Genomic DNA, 20,497 nt, shown 5'->3' on the forward strand with positions numbered 1-20,497 from the left:
TCAACTTCCAAGCTCACAGCCTCCTTTCTAATTTCTAAATTCTAAAGTTTCTCTGTGAGAGGAATGAAGTATTGGAGCAGGTTGCCCAGGGGAGATTAGAAACTTTGTCTAAAGGGAATTTGGAGGGAACTGGAAAAAAAAAATCCTTGAAGTCTATTCAAAAGTGTATTAGTCTGATTCAAAATAGGTTACCTGTTTCATAACTCAGCTATTTTCATATGATGTTTGCAATGTCTGTTTAAAAAAAAAAATTAAGTACTTTATTACAGCTACTTACATAGAAAATTACACATCACCAAAGAAAAAAAAAAAATCAAATGATACCTGAAGGAGGTCTGCAGGAGGATAGCAAAAGATTGTAGGCTGTAGTTTACATTGCTTTGTGTTGGACCAGCTTTATTGTCCAAGAAAAATGCTAGCTATTTTCTGAATCTTCATCTAGAAATTCATAATATTTTTTTTATCCCAAGGACAAATATGATTCATATTAGATCTTTTGCACAGCGGATCAATTTTTAAGTATCTTCCATCAGCTGTACCTGTTGCATTCATTTTTTTTATTACTTTTTGTAGATCTGCATAAAATACTTCAATTTCTTATGTCTATTTGTCCATCAGTTGACATACAAAGAATGTGTTGTGCAAATGTTAAGTGAGAATTTCTACCTTTAAATGTCTGTTTTTAAGTAATGTTTGTGATGTATTCATTCATTTGGGTCATTGTGTCAGACCCTTCCAGCATGCAGTTTTGCTTGGCAACCAGTTTCAAACACTTCCAGACTTAAATTGCTGATTTTTCTCATCATTTTTATTGTGTTTGAACGTCTGCATATCATCCAGTGACATTTCAAGTATAGTTCAGAGCTAATGAAAGAAGTAAAACTGCTGGCAATGCATAGCAGAACCCTGTCTGGCTAAATAATTGCAGTTTCCAGGCACTGTATGAAGGATGTCAGAGCTCTGAGACCTAGCAGGTAAGAGTGTAGACTCAAGAATTAGGGGGACTTGGTGAAAGGAAATAAGGTAAAAAGGCATTGCTAGAGAGACATAAGTTTAGCAGTGCAAGTCTTCGTATTCTAATCATGATTGCATGTATTTAATGATTTAGTACTTCTACTTAACTCTTAATTAGATTCAAAAGATGCCAAAGATAATAAGGAAGCAGCTCCTGGGAGTGAGGATTTGGAGTTGGAGCTGGAGAATCTGGATATTAACGATGATCCACTGGAACTGGACTGTGGAGATGAAGCAGAAGATCTTACAAAAAAGCTTCTTGATGAACAAGGTAAAAAGAAAAGAACTGGGGTTGGGAGTTCTGTGTTGTTTCCTGACTTGTCTATGAAACTCACAAGTTAGGGGGGAAAAAAAATGACAAGAACAGCTCTAGAGCAGCACTTTTTCCTGAAAGAAAATTGATATCATTCTGGATAAAATTTCCTTCTTTTTTTTTTTTTCTCTAAGCCATACCTTCTTTGGAAGCAGTTTTCCTTATTTTGTTCTTCTGATTAGTCACATGATCAGCTCATTAAGCTGGTTAAGATCTTAAGATCTAATAAACTGCCCGGACAGTGGGTTGTTAACACCTGGTCAGACGTTTCAAACAAAACAGCAAGGAGCTTGGTTCTTGCTGTCTGAAAGGTAGATACACATAGATGGTGTCTTGGAATTAAAGGGAGAAAGAGCAACTCGTTCTAGATTGGTCATAGCCTGCTAGACAGGTCAGAAATACTCAGTGAGTAGGCAGATAAAGAAATGTGAGATGTGAGCAGCATGCAGGTGTTACTTTATTTAAACATACAAAGAAACAGTGATTGTGTGTGTGTGTGTGTCTGTCTGGAATTCTGATGCTTTTAGTTTTAAAGACCTGGTGCTACCAACTGTTGAAAATTTAAACTCGCATGTTTTCATTGAGTCAATTGGTAGATGTTTGTTTGTTTGTTTTTTTTAACAGCCTTTCTTGTAAATGAAAATCACTTGGGTTTGACATTAGGTGTCCTTAAGCCATAAAATATATCTTTAAGTTTCAATACTTACTGAATTATTTTCATGCATTTTTGTTTACAGTAGGTTATTGTTAGTGTTTTGTGGAAAGCCAGTAGAGAATGAAACCATTGTATTATATTACTATTTAAAACAAACAAAGAACCCCAGTATTCTTGGCTGAGATAAAACTTCCAGTATAAAAAGAGGGTGCCAGCATAAAAAGAGGTATAGCTGCATCTTAAATAAGTGGTCTAAAGATGAAGAAACATAGCTTTAGTTGTGATAATCTGGGAGTGTGGGTTTCATTGGCAGAAGGAATAAGCTAAATTAGAAGGGAAAAAAATGAAAGAGGAAATAGGGTAAGTAAGGTAGACAGTCCAGTGAGTGGATACGTGCCTTGTACTACTTCTGCATCTCTTTCTGGTGGCTGGAGCATCTCTTCAGTCTTTTTTTCTGTGCCCAAATACAAGGGAAACAAGGCTTTTCTTCAAAATGTGTGTTTTCCAAGCACGTTTGTCTTGGTATAGCATCCTTCACAGCACTGCAATGCATATTTCTTCACTTATTTCTTAAGAGTTTGAGTCCGTAGTTAGTTAAATTTGAGATGCAACTTGTAAGAGGAAAACTTACATTGTTAGTTGAAGAGGATGATTAATCAGGAATTCAGGTAACATATTTTATTTCTCTGTTATGTTAACTTTGAGTGAATCTTAATTTTCTTATTTTCAATATGCTCAGGCAAGAGAGAGGGAGCAGATAGCACCGGAGCTGACAGTAGTGACGGAAAACAAGCTGAAAGAAGTGAGTTTTCAGGTTGTTTTTAAAAGAGAAGAGAAAATGGGGAAAAATGGAGCTGTGTGAAAGATGTTGAGAGAGGAATGGCCAGGATGAAAGCCATCAAGGATATTGGGAGCAAGGGGAGTCTGATGTTAACATATATGTATATATATATTTAGCATCATTTTTGTAAGGCTAGCCAGCAGTGGAAAGAATGTGTAGAATATGAGTGTTAATGCTCCACGATGCTACTTGCTGCACTATTTAGAGAGCTGGTGAACCTCCTATTAGGAGAGCAGAAATAATATATGCATGCCACTCTCATTAAAGTGTTTTGTGGGATTAACTGTCTTGAGTGTACATTCTGAATACATTCTTTAATGAGGCCTTGGTTCAACAGGAGTGTTGAACATTATGTTTGTGTGTTCTGCATAAGGGAGGGCCAGCAATTTGTACTGGTTCCTATCAGCTGAATGTGGCTGCTTCCTTAAGACCACACTTGTTACAGATGTTCATCTCACAGAGGGGTAGCACTGTGCAAACATTTCTGTAATTCACGCTGTCTGGATGATACTACACAAAACAGACAAAACTTTCTGGCAGAATGGACTTCTTAGATATAGACACTCTCAGAGCTGTAGTTTTGTACAAATAAATTGTTTATTATCAGGGAGCCAAGGCTTTTTCAGGAACTGTGCACGTGGGGAGAGGGGAAGGCAAATAGCTGTTGATACTGAAATAGATGATTTCTTAGCACCAGCCACTGCAGGAGAAGGACTTCAGTAATTCTGCAGTGTCTTCTCATAGTTGGTTAGTTCTAGTCCCTGAAAATTGCAGGATTCCATGAAATTTTGGTTAAATGCAAAGGTGTTTCAAAAAAAAAAAAAAAAGTGTTTTCTCAATCTCTACGATGATCTTGCTCTGTGATTTGGTCTGCACCCAGATAAACTAGTAAAAATACCCTCATGTCAATTGTTACACATTGCTATTTCCTGTGATTTCTGTAAAAGAATGAATGCATTTCAAAACATGGAGGTGAGAATGCAACTAAAGAGGATCAAAGGGAGAAGCAAGAGCTGAAATTTATTTTGTTTTTGCTTTGATTGCATGGTTAGCATAGTTGTTTACCTCAGAGAAAGAAGCTCTAACCTTTTCATTTCCTGCCACTGTCAAATTCTTCATTTTTCCACTCTGAAGTCACAAATATATTTCAGGTATTATGAAGGATCCTTTTCACTTAGAAAGGGTATTTACCTCAAGGAGAAAGAAATACAGAAGTACAGCGTAAGAATACTTGCAGTCTTCCAGTGGGAGAGGGGACTAATGAGAGAAGAGAGAGAGTTGGGAAGTGTGGAAATGGAATGTGATCGCGAGGGCCTTCTGAAAGATTGCCTTGAGAAGTGACTGAATTGGTTAAGATTTAGTTTTTATTTTATTTCAACAGCAGAGTCAGTTTGAACAGAAAATAGAAATGAGGCAACAAGCAGCAGTAGGAAGGGGAAGGTGAAAGAGCATTTGAAGGAGACAGGAAGGAATATTCTGTAAATATCTAGGAGGAAAAATGTTTTTTTCTCAATTCTTGTAGAAGTTGAATATGTGAGTAATGAGAGAGTCAGTGTTGTACTAAATATGTAAAACCTCAAGGTCCTCTTGGCTGAGCATCTGGAACTTTTTTTTTCCTTCTTTCTTAGTGAACCCTTCTGTCTTGTTCTTCCAATTTCTAATTGCCTGAGGAAGAGAAGAGGCAGTGCCATCAGCTTCCATCTCTAGCATTGTGGAGGCAGGATTGCTGGCAGTGTTTCTTGGAGCAATTCCTACAGCTTCTTTACCTAAGTTAGACTTCTGTCCTTACATCCCCAGAACAAAGAAAAAAGTCCTATGACGTAAGCAAAGAGAAATCAAAAATGATTTCAGTAACTTGAAAAGAAACTTCAGTCTTATCTCAATGTTTAGGCTGAAATGACAAAGAAATTTTGGCAAGCGTTGAGTACTTTTTAGTGATTTTTTCAGGGACCATTTTCTCACCCATGTTCTTGAAGTCTGCCTGTGTTTTCTTTCCAGATACCTCCTAATTATTGCTGAATGTCCTTGAGCTGAAAGGAAACAAAAATTCACCACATTCCCTTTTTTAGAAAGCAGTTTTCTTTTGCAGTGCTTTGGCCAAGGAAGACGTTTCCAAACGTCTTCCAAACGTTTGTTTCGACTCATTGTTTTGGCTCATGCTGACAAACAAGCTAGACTCTTCTCTAGGACTCCAGTTAATTCTGGATATCTGGATTTTAACTTTTTTTCCTCTTCATAACACTTGTTTTGCAGTTAAGGTGTAGCTGTAGGGGTATTGGTTTGAAATCTTCACAGCTGATGCTGGAAAAATCTGAATTTCAATGGTAGCCTCCTTTAGTTCAGTGGTGTTACTGACTCAACCAGTAGATACAGGTCATTGTCTGCTTACTGTGTTGCAAAATACACAGAGGTTTGCTTGAGAAAACAAGTTGCTACTTGCCATGCAGCTGCTGTGTGCTCAAACCTCCTTCCTTTTCACAGTGGTTCCTTACTTCAGTGTCTGCACAGGTGAAGGATCAACATTGGCCAGCCTCAGTTTTTTGCCACTTTTTGGACATTCTTGTGCAAAAAAAAAAAAAAAAAAAAAAATCTGCTTCTCACACAGAGCAAACGTAAGGAGTAGAATCTGCAGTTGCAATGTTTTTGCTGTACTGTTTTCCCCCATGTTTGGGCCTTTTTGTAGTCCATGTTTTATTGCCTAAACAATTCACCACAGTCTTCCAGGAATATGCATTTGCTGTTTCTCCCAACAGTGTAAATCAGGAGACAGGAACTCTTGATTTTATTATTAATTCATTAATAGGAAGATAAGTTTTAAAGGTGATACTTTAGACTCTTGCTGGTATAGACCAACAGTGGTTTTTTTTTAATCCTAAAAATATTAAAAATTAATTTGTTTTCATATTTCTTTGTTTTTTGTTTTTGAATCTGTAGATAAATATTCAAAATTTAAACATTACAAATGTGCTGTGTTTGGGGAATGTGATAGTAAATCGTTGTACTTTGTAGCTTAAAGATGTGTGCTGCTTGTTTATTTCACTCTGTTAGAACAAGAGGATGAAGAAGCCAGTACTGGATCTCATTTAAAACTTATAGTTGATGCTTTTCTTCAGCAGCTTCCAAACTGTGTGAACAGAGACCTCATAGACAAGGTACTGTTTCGTAGTTCTCTGTTTCTTTTTTTTTCCCACCTCTTAAAAATATGTAATGCTGCCTCAGATTGATTAGTAATAATGACTGAAGCTTTGGAGTCTGTCACTAACTGAATTTGATTTTAACTTAAAGGAAATATTTTTTTCTCTCCCACGTAGTAAACTGTTGCCCAGATATCATGTGAGCTGATACTCCTCTCATCCTGTCATGTTTTCTCTACCCATTCTCTTAGACTGTAGTTTGTTTTAAAAGGAGTGGGTCTGTCTTAGTTTTGTTTTTTTTTTGAGATTTTTTTTTTTTTTTTTTTTTTTTTTCTTCTGTTGCACCCTGACGAATTACTCCTCATCTGTCTTCCTAAAGCTACTTTCTTTATTCTACTGGTCTGAAGAGTTGGTTTATATTCTTGCAACTGTGTTGGTCAGGGTCCATTCTAGACAAAAATTGAGTTTTTAAAGCTCATGTAACAAGCATGGCTCTGTAAATGGTACTCTTGGAAAGAATGCTACATTGCAAACAATGTATTTTTAAAAAGAGACAACCCCACCATTTTAAGGTGAAGTATTATATTGACTTTTCTGTTTATAGGCAGCCATGGATTTTTGCATGAATATGAATACAAAAGCCAACAGAAGAAAACTAGTACGAGCACTTTTCATAGTTCCTAGGCAAAGGTAAGAAGAGGGGGGAAATTTGAATTGACCCTTTTGTTATTTAACATCTGTTTTTTGTTGTTTTGTTTTTTTAACTGTTTAAATTACTGAAATCAAGTGCACATTCCAAGTCATGTTTGTTGGCTGTATTTACTCCTGATGTGATTTTTATCTAGAGAACAAAAGAAATGTTTAAAATAAAATGATATTTAATACAAAATGATTCAACAAAATACTTTGCCGTGGTATTGCAGAATTTTATTATAGTTCATCTTGTTCAGAACTTGTGAATTTATGGTGGGTCTCCTCATAACTTTCTTTTTTTAACTGTGAAAGTAACAGCAAAACTTCAGTGCAAAACCTCTTAGTGCAAAAGAAGGATATATTTAATTCAGGAAGAACTTGTACAATTTTATATGGGACTATCAATAATTAGAGCACAAGGAAGGAATATTTCTTATGACACTAGTTCTTTTTTAATACCTGGCAATTACAGCATTTTATCTTCTCCAGAGCTACTTTGGAGTTTGCTTAAGGAAAACAAACAGGAGTTTGTGCGAGTTCTTCACTCTATCATTCATTTGTTAGAATTTTCCTACCTTTTTTTTTTTTTTGGCTTTGTGTAAGATAGACATCTGCACTTGCTAGAAGAGCCTTCCTTATAGAAATGGTTGCAAGCCTGATAGATAGAATTGATAAATTCATTAGAATAGTGTTTCTTTTCCTTATGGTAAACTTGTACCTTAAATAGATGCAACTTAAGTAAGTGCAATTATGGAGGAGTCACTTTTCTTGCTCCTCCTTGCCCTGATTTTCCTCAGAGGCTGTTTTGATGCTGCTTCTGGCTCCAACTGTTTCATCATCATCTTGGATTTCCTGTTATATTTCACACTACTTTGATTCCATTCCTTTTTAACACTGTGAGGCAAAAAACAGAGTGCTCCTTCATCATCTTACCAGCAGGCGCTCTGTAATCCAATAGTTTGTTTTGAAAGTAATTATTTAAAAAAAAAATGATTAATTTGTCTGTAGGAACTCAATAGACCAATAGTTGATGTGGTTGGCTCCAAGGGTTGTTACCTTCTTCACAGTGCAGCTCTTTAATATCTGGAACTGATACTGAAACAATTGGGTCAACCCAATTGATTTTCTTGCAGTTGTTCTTTAATTATAAATATTACTTTTAAATATTAAGTATTAATATCTTAATGCTTGTTTTATATTACTTTCTTGTATTCTAATGCCCTCTTGTGCTGCCTGCTCTGAAACCCTCTGTGCATATGAGTACATCAGCCTCCAGTTGTATGACCATCAGCCCAACTGTGTATATCTCCCTTTTCTTTTTGCCTGCATTACAAATGCACATCTCTGGGTTACTAAACAAGAGCCACAGGGTGTTGGCTGAGTATTTTGTTTGGAACCACAAACAATTGCAGTGAAAAAATACCAGCTGAGCTGCCCCATTGATGCAGGCAGTTTTAAAGGACAGTCTGTGCTAATATTTGTTGGCTTTGTTACTGCATTTGGTAGGGGAGCAGTTCTGCTTTCTTCCTTGAAGTCACCATTTACAATCCTTGTGGGAGAATTTCTTGTGTGCCTACGTAGCATGCAAGTTGCTATAAAATGCTGCAAATTGATTTAGAAAAACATACATACAGCTTTGAAGCAATGTCATACCAACAGTATTTCTGTTAGTATGTGTGTATATATGTATATACACTATATGTATTACACACAGTTTTGTATGTCCCTTCTCTGGCTGTATTGACATCTCTTTATTTTCCATTACTGTTGTTGCACAGTAGTTTTTACTAATTCCAGGAGTTCTTGTAGCATCCCTTCAGGATACCATTGGAGAAGCAGTATAGGAAAGCTTGTTATAGTTCAGTTCTCAATTTCTTTTTTTTTTTTTTTTTTTTTTTTTGAAGGTTAAAGGGAAAAGTGTCCTTAAAAGGTGGAGATAAAACAGTGTATTTTCTAAATGCATTTAGCCTCCAAACATAGTAGATAATGTAGTCTCAATCTGGCTGCTATGTTTGCAGCCATAATAAGGTATCTCAAAACACAGTAACGTCTGTTCTTTGGAGTGATCACAGTTTCAGGAAATATGCAGACATAATAATTGCACCAAGAACATACAAAACTTTAAGAAGTGGTTGAGGAGTAGTGAAAACTCTTTAAGGCCAAAATTGTTACATAGTGCTGCTAGGGAGCTTGCTTGGTTTCCTTTGGCTTGTGTAGGCTGGGACAAATGCAAACTTAATTTGTCAGAGAAAAGAAGGCAGCTGTTCCTCAACTGTCACTTGATTAGGGTCAAAATACAACATCATTAATTTGCTTTGTTGAATACTTACAAATTCATCACATTTAAGCTTCCAGCTTCAATTTGAACCTGCAAACAGAAAGCCTTTTTTAGAGATTTTCTTTTTTTTCAGTGCTGGTATAAAAGTGGCTTCAGATCTTCAGGGAAGGATTGATTTAAAACTAAGGATGAGCCTTTTAATTCAGGACTGAGTGGTTTGTACTAAAGTGACAGTACAGTGATTTGACCAATATTGTTTGCAGTTTTAGGGCATCTATGTGCAATTTTTTGCTGTCTATCTGAAGTAGTTTCCTGCACAGAAACGCACACAGTTTTGCATACTGCAATCTTGCTGGGTTTTTTTTCTTTTTTTTTTCTTTTTTAAATTCAATACGAAGTTTAAAATACCTTTTAAGGTTTCAAGTTCTAAAGTATTTAGGTAAATGCTCAAATAAGGGTTGTGGTTTCTGACTTATTTTTCTTCCCCATGCCTATATATGGTGATCTGTGAAGCTGAACATGTACAGAGCAAAGAGTTCTGTTGCTCTTTGCATTTTAACAGTGTCCTTAATTCAGAAGTTAACTGCCTCGTGAGTGTTAAATAGTTCTGAGCATTTTAATCAGATATGTACACTTCTTGTATGTCTGTCTTCATTCAGCTTCCTACCTGAGAATTCTCAGTAAGAGGACCCTCTTTGTTCAATGTAAATTGGCTTCTCAAAGTTGCTTCTTTCTTTGGCAGATAAAAATGAGAGATTTGCTTAAGATAGGGTATTTATGCAGGAGCTGAATAAACAAAACTGAGGGCATGAAAATTCCACAGCATCATGTTCTTTCTGTTGAGTAGTGCAGTTGGCAGTTTTTACCTGTGCAAGACCTATGAATACATTTCATTTATCTGGATTATGTTTGTGCTTTCAAGGCAGTTCTCTCTTGCATGTTGCTTTGTGCTTTAAGCTGTCTCTTAAATAGGAACTCAGATAACGAATGTCCAAAATGTCCACTTCGCTTTCTAATAAAATTTTGCATTTAAGGCTTTAATTGAACAAAGTCTTTGTTTTGTTTGTAAATTGACATTTGAAATTCTTAAAAAAACAAACAAACAAATATACAAGAAAAACCCTAAACTAAAAAGTTTATTAAATATTTAACTAATGTGCAGTCTGTGAGGTCCAGAGTTGAGTAGGTTTCTGTCCTAGAACTTAGGTTATCTATAAATACAGGTACCAGTAGGTGGTGCCACCTATACTGCAGTTTCTCCACTTTTGAATGCTAATTTTGTTTCCTGTGGAGCAAGTGAACAGATTCAGTGTCTGATAGCCAGTTTTACAATATTTGACCCAAGGCTTTTCCCTATTATATTTCACCTATTTAGAAACACTCAGTTTTAGTATTCTACCCCATGAAGAAACCTTTTGTATCCTGTGATGAAGCAATAGCGATGCACTGTAAGACTTAATTTTCCCTCAGGTATATTCAGTTTACAGAGATGAAATTATTAGCTCTCAGCAGGCAGCTACTTGTTCAGATTAGAATAAAACTTTGTGCTGCTTTTTAAGAGATCCCACGCAGAAACTCCCTCAATTAAAGCACACCCCCTCAACTCATCCCAAGTAATTTCTTAATTTAGTTCATGCACGTATGTATAAAGTAATGAGACTTTCACTTCTGCTTTGAGTTAATGACTAAATGCTTATAAGCCTGGTAGTAATTTGCTGTAGTTAGTCATCCTTGACTGTGTGTTCCAACAAGCTCAAAAAATGTAAATACTACTTCAGTTATTGATTAACAAGAGAATTAAAACTGTTAAATAGGTAACTGGGATACCTCTAATGTTTCACCTGGAGTTTTGTACAAAAGCCACATAGCGTTGCTTTTTTCAGGTAGTGTGTTTTTATGCTTCTCTTCCACAATTTAAACATGGAATTTTCCCTGTTTCTTTGACATTGCCCAATTTTCATTGCTGCTGCTGTTGTGTGGGCTGCAGTTTCGAGGTTTTGTCTTGATTTTCTTCCTTTCTTCGTGAATCCAGCTCTGTTTCGGGGCAAGCTCTATTTTTCTTCTTTTTTGTGAAGTAAAGATTTTTCCTTTCACAGGCAGTTTCTCTCTTCAGATATCCAAAGTTTAAGATGTTTCTCTCCAGTTACGTAAAAGATGATTTTTAGGGTTTATCTCCTGTTTGCCTTATTTTCAGAACATAAGTGAATACAGTAAAGAAAGCATTTGTTCTGTTTTTATAAAGTCTTCCTAATATAAGGAAAGACTCAAGTGTGATGTCTGTGGTTGGTGTCTCTCCATTTAAAAGTGGTATATACAGAGTTATGCAAAGCACTCTATTGTTCAGTCTTTTGTGAAGTGATGCCATTAATCAAGTTTGAAGGTGTTTATTCCATTTTTGCAGCCAGGTACTCTGTAATGAGAAGAAACAAAGTACGAGCTTGAACTGAACACCAGAATTCCCTAAGGGGAAACAGGTGTTGCTATGAAATGGTTATGAAGGATTATAAGTAAGGAAAGATGAATGAAAATAAGGAAAGTTCTTATATTTTGCAGTATTGCAATTAGCATGATTGCTATTTGAGGTTGCCACTTCACCCACTTAACATCATCTGTTGAGGTTTCCTTGATGTAATGACATTTCTGCATTCATTTACAAGTTCACTGTAAGAATAAACATCCTTACCTTCCTGGTTTTGTTTGCAATTACTCAAAACAAAACAAAAATTGCCCCTTCCTCCCCCCCCCCCAAAAAAAAAAAACAACCAAAAAAAAAAATCAAAACAAACCAATAATTAATGGAGCTCACTGTAAGGATTTCTAATTTTGTATATTTCAGTGTGTCTGAATATTTCTTGTATCTGGAAATTGCTTGAAGGCAAGAGGTCAAATTCCATGGTTAAGATGGTGTTTTCCATTTCACAGTCATTCTTTTCACGAGCAGAACAGTAACTCTGCTTGTAGGCATAAACACTTTTTTATAGCCTTGAACATAAATTGTCTATTTTATAATCTCATTTTATATATACGTGTCACCTTTGTTTGCAGGTTGGATTTGCTACCATTTTATGCAAGGCTGGTTGCCACATTGCATCCCTGTATGTCTGATGTAGCAGAGGATCTTTGTTCCATGCTGAAAGGAGATTTCAGATTTCATGTATGTCCTCATTTAGCTTTTTGCATTCAATTTTACTAATTCTATAATGGTAATTTTTTGGGAAAGAGTAATGCTTTCTATCATGTAGATGCTAATTCTTAAGGTCAGCAACTCAAGCTAGAGTTGTTTTCTGCCATCTGAGCAGATTTGTTCCTGAATGTTTGATTTGTGTATTTTAATTTTTTTTTTGACTTATCAAGTATCTGTATATATGCATTATTTGTGGTATCTTTCTTATTTTCCGTATTAAATAGTGATTAAAGTAAGCTGTGTAACAGTTGAAAGTTGCAAATCTTATAAACTCTACTCTAAATGAAAGTGTTAGCTTTCTGTAAATCAGTAACTTGCACTGGGAATGAGAATTGACTTAATTCTAACCAGGCCCCCATTATGAAGTTACTGCTGTAATGTAGTGGTTGCAATTGTAATATAGCACTTCTAAAGTTTTGATTTTTACAGTTTTCACTCACCAAAGTTTTCATCCTCGCGAATGTATCATAGAATCATAGAATATTTTGGCTTGGAAGAGACTTTTAAGATAACCTAGTTCCAATCCCCTGCTATAGGTAGGGATACCTCCCACCAGATCATGTTGCTCAAAGCCCCATCCAGTTGGCCTTGAGGGTGGGGGCATCCACAACCTCTCTGGGCAGTCTGTTCCACACCACAAACTGATTGGTATTTTTCACTGTTGTTCTTTCTACAGTATTTTAAGTTCATATAGTAGAATTAGTTATCCTGTACAGTGTTGATTCCTTCTGTTTTCTGAGTTTTATGGCACAGGTTTAAAAACTTGTTCATAATATTGACATAAAATATGTATTAATTGTTAACTGCAACTATTTAAGTCCTAAATGAACTCCTTATTCTCAGGACAAGTTAATTATGTTGTGGAGAAATAAAATTGTCTTGTTTGGTATGATTATGCTTAGAGCTAAAGCTGTGTTTTCGCTAAAGTTGTTGGATACCTAATTTAAAACAAACCAATCAAATGGAAAAGAACATCTGGCTGCTCTTTGGTAAACCATACTTGAAAAAGCTGTCAATGTTCAGAATCTCCATACTAGTAGCAATCTTACTCTTGTGCTTACAGAGTCAAAAAATACAATAGAATCTAGCTAATGCTTTGCTATACCCAGTGTGATGGCAGTGGTTGATGGTTGATATGTGCTTATAAATGTTTAGTAAAGAATAGTGAAGAATTCTGGGGGGGGAGGGGTCAGAGTCAGAAGGGGAAGAAGTGCAAGAACAGAGAGAGCATGAGAAACTGAGGAAATGTCAAACATTTCTAAATAGCAATGCTACTTACGAATGTTCGGCTGAAAGCAATTTTCTAAGTTGGTATTTTAAAATCAAGCGTGTTTTCTTTTTTCTTCAGGTAAGAAAAAAGGACCAGATCAACATTGAAACAAAGAATAAAACTGTGAGGTTTATTGGTGAGCTTACCAAGTTTAAGATGTTCTCCAAAAATGATACTCTTCACTGCTTAAAGGTTGGTGGTTAGTAGTTGTACAAATGTTTTTACATGCTGATATCATGTCCCTATCATGTTTCTCTTCAGATAACTCTTGATGTTGATCTGTAATAATTTCATTGCATGGGATGTTTTAAATCCTGATGTCTGTTGTTACAGCATATGAGGACACTTCTGCAGCCATTCCAGAAAGTGAAATATTATAGTTGTATGATAGAAGGGACACTTTGAAATACACATTTGAATGTAATCAAATTGCTATTGAATTTGTTTGGAAAGTAATGGTAGAGTCTAAATTTTGGATCTAGGCTATTTGTGGGATACTTTTAAATTAGATGAATATTTCTAATTTTGTTAACAGTGACGTTAAGTTGCATTTTTTTCTTAAAGACTGTGATACACCTCAATAGTATAAGGTATAGTAGTTAAAACTTACTGCTTTCTGCAGTTCAGAGAGATGTTTAATACTTGTGTTGTTATGTAAATGCCTTCCAGATGCTTCTGTCAGACTTTTCTCATCACCATATTGAAATGGCCTGTACTCTGTTGGAAACCTGTGGAAGATTTCTCTTTAGATCACCAGAATCTCACTTAAGAACCAGTGTTCTTCTGGTAAGAGGGAAGCAGATTGACTTATGTGTGAGGGAAGCTGTCATGTACTGGGTTAAACCAATTAATGATTTTCTGAGTTTGTGATTTGGTCTGACTTAGCAGTGTTTGTGAATAGTGTCTTTGATGTCAGTTACAATGTTTGGGTACCAGGAAGTGAAACTTTTCATTCAAGTTTATCCTGAGTGCACAGAGAGGATAACCTCCTGAACTCTTTTAATAAAAACAAAGTTGGTATGAGAGAGTCTTCCTGAAGTCCTTTTTCTGGTTTAGGGCTGAGGTGGACTCACTACATCCTAGTCTGCTCTGGTGATATCAGCCTTTGTAGTCTTGTGAACTTGCAACTGTTGTTATTAGTAGCTTAAACAACACTGGGCAGTCTCTGATTGCACCTACTGTGGGAATAGCTTTCTGAGCATTTTCTGGAGAGCTCCCGTTGATTTCTAATTCTGTTCATGACTTAAAAAAGAAGTTTCTGAAACAAAAGCTATTGCGCTTGAACTACAAATAGTGTATTTGATACTATTTGTGGGAAAGCATTAGTAAATGGAACAGGAGAAGGTGCTTTAATGGGAGGTGAAGACAGTTGTGGAACATGGTAGTCTCTTTCCTTGGATAACCATCTGCGGTTCTGAATTTGAAGAACGAGTTTTTGAAGACACTGGAGGAAGGGATTTTAAAAATAGAGGTTCATGATAATTGAAATAAGCGTGGAAGTGTTATCCTTATGCCTAGATAAGTACTGGCAAAGATTTAAAAATAATGGGCTGGTTTGGGGCTTCTTTTTTCTGTATGAATTTGATTCCTTAATAATGTTTCCTGTCTTGTAAGGTGATCCTAAAAATTTTAGTCCAAGGCAAGACATGTGGTTGAAGTGCTTCAAAGGTAGACATTAGCAGTAGGAAGTTGCATTAAATTAAAAGCAGCTAAAGCAGATGCAATCCAGTGACTAAACCATTTTTTTTTAATTAGAAGCCTGACTAAATGTTTTAATGTTCCTTGCTGATCTTCAAATCCTTGCGTTGTGGCAAGATTATAGATGTGCATCTGCAGTACTGAAAGAAGTCACTGCATGTGGAGGAGAAAGCAGACACAGATTGTGCTCCTGGAAGGGAATAGTTTACAGGTTCAGAGTCTCATTGTAGAGGCAAGGCTTTTAAAGCCTATTAATATCATTGTCTTCTGTACGTGTATCTCCTATCTCACCAAAGCACAGGCTTACGCTTGATAGGTGTTTCTCTTGAATCTATAGCCTGCCTTTCTGTCCTACGGAGTTAATAGAGCAGCAATTGTTACATACTTGGATATAGTGCAGTACAACCTATTTTCCACAAAAACACTGTTTCTTTCTCAGCCTCTTTGAACGTCACACCATTTATTGCTGTGGGGCTGTCACAAGAGGAAAAAGATGGGTAAATTAACTGCAAATCTTTGTTGCGGAGTCCTTTTTGAAAGGAAGCAGGAATATCTCAATTTTCTAAAGATTTGCCAGCTGATGGAGCTACTGTGATATATTACTGATTTATAAAAGATGAATCTTTAAATAGGGCAATTTTTATTTCTTTTAACTCCAGCGAGTCTTTCAAATTCCATCCCTTGTACGTAATTACAAAAAAATAAGATACAACATTAACTTGGCTGTGGGGTTGGTATGTTGATACATGTGTCACATGAGTTGTTGCTTTGGAAGGAAGGTCAGCGTTATCTTCACATATATTTGTGTAATGTTATCATGATAAAATACCATTCTTGTTTTACACCATTGTTGTTTTTTGGTTTGTTTTTTTAAAGGAATACTTGTAGTTTTGTTTTTGCTATCCAAAAGACTGCATCAGTCTTAAGGATTTTAGTCCTTAGATGTAGTGAATGATACCAAATTATTTTTAAAACTCTAAAGCAAAATCACTTGTTTTTGTAAACATGGGATTGACGTTACCCAGTAGCTCAATTCTTAGGTTGACTTGTTCTATTGATCAAAATTGAAACAGTAGAATCCTGATTGTACAGACAGACATTTTGATGAAGTAGTTACCTCTAGTTAAAGCTAGAATATGTTAGCTCACTATAAAAATAGTGCTTCCAAGAAAGTTAAAAACTTGTTTCTGAAGTACTGGAACACGTGGAGGGGCAGGATAGCAGCTTGTAGAGCGTAGCAAGTGTCCTAAGACAACAAACATGCTTTCTCCTGATGCATCTAGAAAATTTACAAAATATTCCTAGCATTACACAATAAGGTTTTGAAACTTTTTGCTATTAAGTGCCTTTTCCCTCCTAAGCGTAAACAGCACATAAAGCAATTTCTGTTCCCAATTGCTAAAGTGCTGTGCATCCATTAAGTGTCTGTAAATTTTCTGTTATCTGACAGGAATTTCCCATTTAGAGAGGAACGCTCGCAGGGAATCAAAGAGGAGGCCATTTGTGTCATAGAAAAGGTTAAAAATGAAGTGCATTAGTGCTGGTGTCATATTGAGACCTCCCAAGCAATAGATAGACACAATCTAGGAAAATTACACTATTTGTGGTGTTACTGTTACGCAAAAGTGTTCTTTGGCATTGAATTAACAGTTGAAACCCAAGGCTAGGGAACTGTTCAAGTATGTTTACATTTCAGTTTAACTGAACCACAGTCTGGTAAAAGAAACTTGAGTTTGTTCAAGTTCACTAGAAAGTTCATTGGTTTGAAAAATGTGTGCATCTTCAACAAAGGCTTATATCCTTGTCATTGTTTGACTGGGTTGTATGAAGAGATACACAAATACGTGTGTGTACGTGTTTGTCTTTTGTATTTGTGTGTATTACCAGTAGGTGACCTCTACTGAAAAAGTAGTTTAATTCTGTGCATCTTTTTTTCCCATTGAACCACCTTACAGTGTTTTGGAATATGTCAGTTTGATGTACCTTATGTGCATAGAAAGGTTTTGTAATCTAATTAAGCTCATCTTCTTCAGCTGTAAAAATCAGCAGCCCAGAACTAGTACTTGTTTTTGTACAGAATTTTATGTTAAGGAATTGTTAAAAAGCCACACAATTTGTAAGTATGTATTCAAAATGAAATATGGAGAAAAGATGATATTCAGAGGGGAAAATGAGGACAGTCCTAGCAATCACAGTAATTGGTGTTGACAAGCTTTGTAACAAGCTTTGGCACGTCTCATTCTTTTTTCCCAAAATATTCCTTTGTGGTAGATGCAGTTTTCTGTGTAGTCTATTCTGCTTTGGTAAATAGCAGCAACAGAGCAAGTAATAAGAAAAATGCCATTGCTTAAACCACTGAAAGTTCCTGTGAAACCATCGATACAAACTTTCTGGAGCTGCACATTGCTGCTTGAAGTAGGTTGGTATTCTCCTGTTGTTACGTCACATGGGTCAAGAAATGAGTATTTCAGCAGTGTTAGATTCGACGTGGTTAATGAAATGAGCTTTATTCAAAATGCTGTTTTATTGAGCTAAGCAATGCATTAAGATTTCAAGTTAAACTGTGGCTATCCTTCATAAAAGTAGAGCTTGTAAAGAGAAATAACACTGACAACACCATAGAACCGTATCATCTATACTTTCTTTTCTTCTCTCCAGCCAACCTTTTGGGTCTCTTCTTGCAATCTTTTGTTTCCTTTGTTCCAAACTTAACTGTAACAGACTTAAAAGTGGCTTGAGAATGTAGTAACCAACATCATTAACTGATCATTTGCATTTACAGGAACAAATGATGAGAAAAAAACAAGCAATGCATCTTGATGCGCGCTATGTTACAATGGTAGAGAACGCCTATTATTACTGTAATCCCCCTCCAGCTGAAAAAACTGTGAAGAAGAAACGTCCTCCCTTGCAGGAATATGTTCGTAAGCTTCTTTACAAGGATCTCTCAAAGGTCACCACAGAGAAGGTAAATCTCTTCAAGTCTTTTATAGAGGCGTTGCTGAAGGTGATATACCATAAAATTTTGAAGGTTTGCAAATGGTGATTTTCTTAATTGCAAGGAATAGGAATCATTCTGGTATCTCTGGTTGTTAAGTTTGTTTTGTTTCTTCAAATACAAATAGATCTATATTCTCCACATCAAGAGCTGAACAGACAGAATGAAATTAGAATTTTTGTGCTGAATATCTTGTATTCAAAGTCAGAGATAAAAGATAACTGTTAAATACACACTGTGAGAATAAGAAATCTATGGGGCAGATTGGAACAGTTTGATTAGTAGCTAGAGAACAGCAGTTCAGTTGTCTCTGTAAGGTTTTCCGTAGCTACTACAGATAGAGAAGATGTTTGAAGAAAACAATTAGGTTCCTTGCAGGTGTGTATTGGAATTTTCTTCCAACTGTGTGTGTGGGAGGGGGGAGCACATTGGGTAACAGAAAATATTTTGATATTTTATGTGCCAAAATGTGAAGCTTGTCTTAAAATTTTGCTTAGGTCCTGAGACAGATGCGCAAACTGCCTTGGCAGGATACAGAAGTAAAAGACTATGTCATATGCTGCATGATCAACATCTGGAATGTGAAATATAATAGCATTCACTGTGTGGCCAACCTCTTAGCAGGGTTGGTCCTTTACCAGGAAGATGTTGGAATTCATGTTGTGGATGGAGTGCTAGAGGATATTCGACTAGGAATGGAGGTATAAAAATTAAAAATCAAGATTAACCCATACGCATCTACTTACATTGGAAGGAAGACAGTAAAATAATCCCACTTAAAGGAAAGAATTATTATATTCTCTTTTGTCTGACTTTTCTACCCATCCTTCAGTTGTTCGTACAGGATCATTTAAAATCTAGTAATAAGAAATTACAGATTCCTAGGACAGTTGTTTTCCTCCTTTTCCTAATAAGGATGTGCAGTTTGTCTTTATGCAGCATAGTCAGATTGCTGGGGCTTAAGTCACTTGAGACTATCCCGTGTTTAGACAGTTTATAATTACAATTTTCTGGACAGTAAAAAAACAATCCGAGGTTTCAGAATGAAAGTATGTTAAATGTGTATGAATATTTATAGTGGCTACTTGCTGACTAGCTTTCATAATTGTCTTCATTGCTTTTTAGTTTTGTGTAATATGTGTAGCTCGTGTTGTGATGAATTTTATCAGATATTTACACTGCTTTTCTCTTAAAGAAAATAAAAACACAGATTCTGTTACGGCTGCATGATAAGATGGTTTTGGTTTGTTTGCCTTTTTTTCATGAAGGTTAACCAGCCAAAGTTTAACCAGCGGCGGATCAGCAGTGCCAAGTTTTTGGGGGAGCTTTACAACTACCGCATGGTGGAATCAGCTGTAATATTTCGAACTCTGTATTCATTCACATCATTTGGTGTGAACCCTGATGGTAGTCCTAGTCCACTGGATCCTCCAGAGCATCTTTTCAGAATCAGACTTGTGTGTACAATCCTTGATACCTGTGGGCAATATTTTGACAGAGGATCCAGCAAACGAAAACTTGATTGCTTCCTTGTATACTTTCAGGTATTATAAACTTTTGTTCCACAGATTTCTTTAACAGCTCAGTCTATTATTTATTTCTCTTGGTTGTTCTCTAGTTTTTCAAGTGTTTTTTCTACCTAGCAACTGTTTTGTTTTAAAGAAAAGTGTATGTCCACATGTAGATGTTACTTTTGCTCCAACAGACTGGCCTAGCAGTTGATTCAGTGAAGATTTAGGTCTGTCATTTAGGGTGTCTCAGTGAGTGGAGAAATGGCCTTACAGAAACCCTATGAAATCCAGTGGAGGTAAGTATCAGGTCTTGCAGATGGGATGGAGTAGCTCTGTGTGACAGTGCAGTCTGGTTCCAATTATCTAGAAAACAGCTTTGCAGGAACAAAGTCAAACTTCCTAGACTAAGTGAACACAAGAATCAGTTCTGCATCAATTGTAGTATGCTGTTGAATTTCATCACTATTTTGTCTTGGCAAGAGTGCAACCAGCAGATTGAAGAAAGATTATTTTTTTTTTTTCCTTTGGCTTGGTGCGTGAGGCCACGTTTAAAACATTTTTATCCAGCTGAGGGTTTCCTGGTAGATGAGAACCTGGGAACTGAGCCGAATCTATTGGAGGGTCACCAAAATGATTAGGAGGCTTGTGATTCCCTTGTGAATTTGTTCAGTTCAGAGGGGAAGGTTAAATAGGGAGCGATTAGATTGCTATCTTCAGCTGCCTAATAGAGCTGGTGAAGAAGGAATGCAGAGAGAGAATGAGAGGTAATAGCAAAAAGATGCAGAAAGGAGAATTCTGTCTGATGGATTTAAGGGGGAAAAGATGTCATAGCAGGAGTTTCAGGCACCAAAATACATTTCCTTGGGAAGATGAAGAATTCCAGTCTATGTGGCTAATGCTACAAGTGT

General features: G+C 36.2%; 1 protein-coding gene across 1 annotated transcript in view; it reads left to right on the forward strand.

Annotated features, from left to right (window-relative positions):
- Positions 1-20,497, forward strand: part of UPF2 (UPF2 regulator of nonsense mediated mRNA decay) — a gene marked incomplete at its 3' end in the record, with an annotated part of 49,075 nt that overhangs the window by 13,809 nt on the left and 14,769 nt on the right. Inside the window, exons 6-14 of the mRNA XM_079536611.1 lie at positions 1,133-1,285; positions 5,872-5,975; positions 6,562-6,647; positions 11,974-12,082; positions 13,461-13,574; positions 14,052-14,168; positions 17,863-18,048; positions 18,576-18,779; positions 19,347-19,622. Coding sequence (XP_079392737.1) covers positions 1,133-1,285; positions 5,872-5,975; positions 6,562-6,647; positions 11,974-12,082; positions 13,461-13,574; positions 14,052-14,168; positions 17,863-18,048; positions 18,576-18,779; positions 19,347-19,622 — 1,349 coding nt within the window. The remainder of the gene's footprint in view (positions 1-1,132; positions 1,286-5,871; positions 5,976-6,561; positions 6,648-11,973; positions 12,083-13,460; positions 13,575-14,051; positions 14,169-17,862; positions 18,049-18,575; positions 18,780-19,346; positions 19,623-20,497) is intronic.

Source organism: Tetrao urogallus (genome assembly GCF_951394365.1).
Source record: "Tetrao urogallus genome assembly, chromosome: 1".
Taxonomy (NCBI): Eukaryota; Metazoa; Chordata; class Aves; order Galliformes; family Phasianidae; genus Tetrao; species Tetrao urogallus.